At 35.0% G+C, this 7,167-nt stretch overlaps 1 protein-coding gene across 1 annotated transcript in view; it reads right to left on the bottom strand.

The window, feature by feature from the left end:
• The window catches only part of HSD17B4 (hydroxysteroid 17-beta dehydrogenase 4), a 61,469-nt gene that overhangs the window by 33,475 nt on the left and 20,827 nt on the right, over positions 1 to 7,167 (bottom strand). Inside the window, exons 14-18 of the mRNA XM_008629179.2 lie at positions 7,106 to 7,159; positions 6,599 to 6,650; positions 5,211 to 5,282; positions 3,593 to 3,696; positions 848 to 913 (exon numbers count right to left, since the gene is read on the bottom strand). Coding sequence (XP_008627401.1) covers positions 848 to 913; positions 3,593 to 3,696; positions 5,211 to 5,282; positions 6,599 to 6,650; positions 7,106 to 7,159 — 348 coding nt within the window. The remainder of the gene's footprint in view (positions 1 to 847; positions 914 to 3,592; positions 3,697 to 5,210; positions 5,283 to 6,598; positions 6,651 to 7,105; positions 7,160 to 7,167) is intronic.

Raw genomic sequence — 7,167 nt, 5'->3', positions numbered from 1 at the left:
AATGAAGCCTATTGAGAATTAGACACCTGTACCTCCTAGACCAATGCTGTGAATTTTAGGATGCAGCTAACACATCAGTGACAGAATCAGAAATGCTAATCTTGGCTCTCTTTCCCAGCTGAAGTAGGGCTAACTTGGACTCCAAGCACAGGAATAAGCTGGATGAGACTTAATTACTCCATATATAATCAGGAAGAGCCACCTGGTATGACTAAGTTGCTTTTGAAAACACCACTCAGTGTCCCAATGTTGGTAGCTCCACACTTTCCTTTCTTGTTTGTCTGACACCTGCATGTTTACCTTGAGAGAGGTCATATTTCTTTGCACAGGTTTCTGCCTGGCAGAAAGCAGATGCCTGTAAACCAGTGGGAATGTGGACAAATAGAAATACACCTGGACAGGTGTCTGTCAGTATTCCAAGTTTCCCTTGACTCCTCCTACTACACAAATTTAACTTTTTCAACACTGTGAGTCAAAATAAGTTTTTTGGGTTTGTTTTCTTTTTTGCACAAATTTCAGGAAGCCTGAACCTTTTTTTCCAAAAATAAAACAGAATACAAACACTGATCTTCTCCTTCTATGCAAAATTTGTGATAAACTATTATAAAATTTTGTCAGTCTTAAGAAAAGAGTGTTTTACACAGTACACTGAACACAGTCATAAGCTAGAAAAAATTTTAGCTTTATAAATACATACACACACATCTATACACACAAAAACATAACTAAAAAAGAATATAAATACCTCAGGTATACCAGAAAACCTGAACTATTAATTAACATCATTTAACACTCCTTTCTCCAACCAAAACAAAGATTTCCGTACCTAAAGCATACAAAGCTTTACCTGATCAGCTGTTGTGACATCAGAAATTACAGCATCAGGAGGTCTCTTGGGTGGATTTGCAGTTAACTAAAGCAAAAGTAACAGTATTATTAATATTTCACAGCATAAATCTTTTATCCATACCTAATGCCAGATTATACCAGTTATGTATAAAAAGAAACAATATTTAGCAATTTGTTAAAGCTCCTCCTATCCTTTCTACACTTATGGGAAAATAGAAGGTATTTCATCCAGAAAAGGTCTCTTATCAAGGTTAGCCTTACAAAGATAGTGATCCTGAGGCATCAGATCCTGCCTACAGTTACATGATACACCTGATAAGTTTGAAAACATTTCTTCCAAATTATCCAAAACAACTCAAGCAAGAATTATTCACTTAGAAAAAACAGTTGTCTCACAGAAAATTAAAATGCTTTCGAACACAGAAAGAAAAATGAAGCTTTTAAAATACTACTTTTAAAGGCACGGTTAAGAACAAAATTATTTACTACCTCACCCACGGACTATGTTGCATTACTTTTCCCCTTTAAGAGGTTCCAGCTTCTTTTTGTTTTACGCACTTTTCTTTTACTACTTTTTTTGCAATTACATACTGCATATTAAACCCCACATTACCGCAAAAAAGCTGTTCCTTGTGCAATCTACAGCTTCATAGTTCAGTTTTGAAGATATAAATTTTACCAAGAGACTGACAGAGAACATCCTAGATCATGACAAACATAAAGGAAACCATAATAACCAACTCAAGCTATTAACGTAGCTGAAATCTTTTTTCCTCCTCTACTTGAGTTTTCAAAACAAACAAAAAAGTCCAGAAAGAAACAGGCATAAGCTCCAAAATTAAAGGAAGCAAACTGATTCTCACCTGTAGTAATTTTACTTATCTGAATTTGCGTAAGGTCTTTACCAAAGAAATGAGAAATCAAAAGAAACCAAGTGCTGTGTAGTTTCATGTCTAATAAAAAAAAAAAAAAAAAAAAGGCTCTTCTATATATATTAACAGCAGAGCAAGACCACTTCCAGGGTGGAAGACTGGATAACAGCACTCCTCTTGTCACTTCAGAGAATCACAGTGGACCTACACAAGCCACTTGATAACAAGAACATTACCTAAACATGCTTTCAAAACAAGCATGGCTTGCCAATCTAGTTCCAGCTGGTTTAAAGAAACTCAACTTGACCTAATGAGCCATTAAAACTAGACAATGTATGAATAATCAATGAAAGCCCTATACCTGCAGGTCAAGAAACCCTCAACTCAAGAAGAGACATATGACTTAAACACCATGTTGCTCATCATAGACCTCACCTTGGAAATTTGCTCCTGTTGACTTGCAATACAATTTTCAAATACAATAGAAGTGTAAAGTGCCAAAAAGACACACTATAACATATGTCTCATCAGCTTGGCATTTCTTCTTGCAGAGGGGCATGAAACTCTTTTTAATGGGAAGGTTTGCAAGGAAAAAGCAGGAAAATTCAGCATTTGAAACTGGTCTCTTGCATGCAGATGCCTCTGTTGAAATTGCTGTATCATTGTGTTGTCCTAATGAGACTATACCTGGAGGATTTTTTCTATCACAGGAAGGAGCTGCCTGAAACAGTATTCTTCATATTTTTAAATGTAAAATAATGTATGTAACATTCTCATACTTCACTAAATAGAGTGAAGAAATTGCAGTTGCCTAAAGTGAAAAGTTTAACTAAAAAGTGCAAAAGCACTACACTGGACTCACTGATGTCACCATTACAGGTTAGCCTTGAACCATTTCAAATATCTCCATGTAGGAATATCTCATCTGTTTAACGTTTATCAATTCATTTTTCTCCCTAACTCTCAAAGGGCTTTTGTTACATGCACTGTTTATAAAATCTGATTACAGAAGAATTAAGGGTTCCTTCAAAGACCTCTATATACTGTCTGCAATAATTTCCTGTGAAATTTTTTATACCAAACAGAGGCTCTTTGAAGCAGCAGGCATTTCAGGACCTGATTTGTACAGTTATATATGGTAAAACTTTGATAAAATTGATATCGATTTAAATAAAAAAACTTGTAAGTTTACATGCAAAAATCCCAAAGAACATCACCTACAGTATTTCAGATGTATGAAACCTTGGTATTTCATTAAAAATGTTCAAAAACACTGAGTTTAACATACCCTCTATTCAACTGATTATTACTGTAGTGCCTCAGGGCTCTAGTTCACAATAACAACATGCAGTCCCTGCTGACACTGCCCTCAAACACAGTATTGAAGGGGACAATGTCAAGTACCCTAATAGCTACTTCAAGCATTTCGACAGAGACACTCTGTGTTCATGTGACATTGTTTGCTACTTGCTAACTCTTGCATGCAAACACATTGATTTAGAAAGAGCTACACCTAGAGATCTTTTCTAGAAACTGCAAGCTCAACCCTAACACTGCTTGCCATTAGGATATTCTACCATTTCAAGTATTTTGATGTAGGAGTTTCTCATCTGTTTAATGTTTAGCAATTCACTTTTCTCCCTAACTCTCAAAATGAAACCACTCGTTTCCCAAGCCTTGAACAGTACATTTTCACTCAGGCTCTGCAGAGAACAAAAGTATTTAAATTCCATCTGAGTTTGCACAGCCACACTGCTTAAATGCTGGTTTATACTTCCTAGTTCCATATAGCAAGTATTTTTCTTGCACTGCTGACAGAAATCTTTATGTGTTTGGTGGTTTTTTTTAAATATGGACATGTGTGGATTTACCTTGGCCTTTTCTGATGTTCGTTTTCCACCAAATCCTCCAGCTCCAACAAAAAACAAAGAGAACTGATTATAACACACCAGCTCCTTTCCACAATAGGTATTCACTGAAAGACAAAAAAGAGGAAGGTCATATATTGTGTTCAATCTCCTTTTTCATACAGCTAGCTTATGTTGTTACAAGAGACAAGTTCAGCTGGACACATGACAAAACTCATTTTAACAACTGAGAGGGCAATGGTCACACTCACACTGCATTGTTGCAAGTCACTTCCTGAGCAGGGAAGACTAATGATCTGTTCCAAATAATATCATGAACTTTATCTACATAAAAGCATTAAAATTAAAAAATGAACTATCAAAATGGTGACAACATTCAAGGTGCTAAAAATATCTGACAACACAGTGCTGAAATTAGATTTATTTTAGCATCTCAAGACTGCATTAACAATTTATTTAAATACAGAACTGTACTATAAAATATGATGCATTAAAAGCTACTGAGAATACCCAGTGTGTAAAGTAGATTATGAACTCATACAAAAAGTGGTATTAGTATCTCGTATGAGAAGAGTTTCCAGAGTTTAAGGTCCTGTTCCTGTTCCTTCTTTTGAACAAGTCATACTTCTTACACTGAATTAAAATTCAGCTTCCTATTTCCAGGTCATATCTATTTCACTCCCTTACACTTTAGACTGGAATTCACAGCATTTTGTGTTAATAATGTTTATTTCCAGTTCCAGAAGAAATTTAAAAACCACTGAGACTCTGCTCACAAAAAGAACTTTTGCATTTTGCAGGAATAGACAGGCTTCATATTAGCCCCGTATGAAACCACAACACAGCTATGAGGAAAGGTCAGTAAAAACCTTTTACCATTTTATTTGACCACTGAAGGAATAAAAAGTCAACAGTGTTTAAAGATTCACTGCCTGTTAGCCTACTCTTGCTGTCTGGTTTTCCCAAAGGACCTTGGCATAATCACATCTAATGACAGTAAGATTCTGAAAACTGCAAGTTATCAACTTCTGGAGACATTCTGATCCTCTAACTTGGATATAAGAGGAAAGATATGGGTTTTGTTTAGAATAGAATAATGTAGACATAAAAAAGGAATGCAGGACATGGTCTTGAAGATCGATACTTTGCAGATGAATCTACACAACATAAAGATATTATTAACCTTTGCAAAACTGCCCACAAAACACATGCAAACATGCAGACACACACCCCTTACTGTGGGGTGGCGGAATATAAACTGGCTGCCTTCAGGCAGGAAGAAGCATTAGCATTATTAAGAACTTTGATCAGTTTGCATACTGCGTTATTCTACCTACACAGGAAGAAAGTGTTCTTACTTCAGTATGCTCGCTACCCAAGAACAATTACACTTTGATCATTTTGCATGGTGCATTATTTACCTACACAGGAAGAAAGTGTTCTTATTTCAGTATTTTAACTGCCCAAGAACAATTACAGAGCCACATCTCACTAAGATTTAATAAGCTAAAAGTCTTATTTAGCCCCCGTGGAAGGGCGGGCAGTTATTGGCACAGCTAGTTAAAAAATGAAGCCCAATAAATTTTACTGCACCCCCTTCAAAAGCCATAAACTGTTTTACCATCTATCAGCAAGACTGCGCCTGATCCTTTGTCAAGAATATCAGCAACAGTTGAAACTGAAGTTAATTGTCCTGTAAGAAAAAAAGAACATGGACACACTGTAAGGTTTTGCTTCAGGAATGAAGCCCACAGATCACTCTTTACGCTTCGTTACTAACTATCTTTCTTACTACTATCATTATTGTTGCTGTTATTATTTTTTTCATTATTATTATCAACATCATCATAATCATTGTAATAGTCATAGTAAACATAATCATCATGACTGTAACAACAGTGTCTGGGAATCTTTGCAAATCTTGGTTTGAAGATCTGAGTATTGTTTTGCTTCAGGTATTTTTTTTAAGTTTTAGGGGTTTTTTTTCAATAAAATTTTGCTATAGTTCATGTATTTGGAGCTAAACACTTCCCTTTTCAGACTCAAATACATTGCTAACTTCAAAGACAGCTCCAATCATTTAAAAATTGTCCACAGGTTTCAAGAGGGCTGAGACAACCACAGTCTTACAGAAGAGAAGCTCAGCTCAGAGCCTGGGCACAGGGGTCTCTGAAGTTTGTCACTAGAAGTTATTGCTTTAGAGACACCATGTATTTATAAATCAGCCTACAGAATGTAAAAATAAAAACCTTTATGAAATCCTGGCAATCCATTACTAATTATCAGACTTCTCTGAAGTAAGTGTAACTTTCAGATACCTCTTTTTTGTTTCAACAAGAAATTCTGCCATTTATTTATAGCTTGCAATTTTATTTTTCTGCTACACTCTCAAAAAATTTTTAAAAACTACTAATGAAGAAATCCAGACATATGCATATCATGAATGAGTCTAACAAGCAACTCTCAGGGGCTGTAATCTGGGAAAACTCAGCCATCTCTGAAAAGAATTTGCTACTGCAGTAACTAATACCTTGAGAATTTTGACAGGAACAAAAGTAATTGTTTTTTGCCACCTCATTAAGATGTCCATTTGTTCTTTACATACATAATTTAGATCTTATCCTCTTACAGGCACACTGACACAATCAACATTGAAGAATTAGATAAACACCCCAGAAGTTTTATGATACCACCTTACTGAAATATTTATCAGTTCTGGTAATTAGTATCAGATGAATAATACATAGACATGTAGTATATTTGCCTACTGTATCAAAGATTAAGCATACTTTACTAAGTATACTGTAGGAAAGCAACACTTGATCTCAAAAACATAGTTTCAGAACTCCTTCAGGAATATAACAGGTTGCCTCTCTTCTCCCACACTCCTTGTAAAAATTATATGCAGTAATACAGTTTGAAACAAAGCTTCCCTATTTCTATTTACAATATGGCTACAGGAACTGTTGTCATAGTGAAAAAACAAATCAGCAACACAGAAAGACTGACCTGAGGTTGGTAATGGTTTATAAAGCTCCAGATACTGCTCACCATGCAGCATCTATATAAAGAAAGACAGTGCTGTAACAACAATAAATAGATTGCTTTCTCCCCCAAGTCAATACACAGCTATTTTAGAAAATGTTCAGAGCAAACAAATTTAAAAAACAACCAAGTTTTATTCTTCTGTTTTTCTAACTTCATCCCCAGTATATTTTCAAATATAGAATATTTGAAATTCAGAATATTTTCAAATAAAGCTTTAAGCTTTTGTGGTTTAAAAAAAAGTGTAGTGAACACAAATTAAAATTGAGTATCAAATTCATGATACATCTCATCATAGGAAGACACATTATACAAGAGAAGTAAATTAATTCTTTGGATGTAAGAATTCAAAACACTGGACTTTTCTTTTCTAGAACAAAAGGAACTTAACAATATTACAAAAATACTAATTGAAGACACCTTTCAGTTACATGACACACAACCAAAATTAGCTACTTAACTCTTCCATACCTTTGCAAGATCAATATTTAGCCCTGGAAGAGAAGGAACACCATCAAACATTGAAGTTTGAG

The sequence above is a fragment of the Corvus brachyrhynchos genome, unplaced genomic scaffold (assembly GCF_000691975.1).
Source record: "Corvus brachyrhynchos isolate BGI_N302 unplaced genomic scaffold, ASM69197v1 scaffold90, whole genome shotgun sequence".
NCBI lineage: Eukaryota > Metazoa > Chordata > Aves > Passeriformes > Corvidae > Corvus > Corvus brachyrhynchos.
This window is presented reverse-complemented; position numbering and strand designations above follow the sequence as displayed.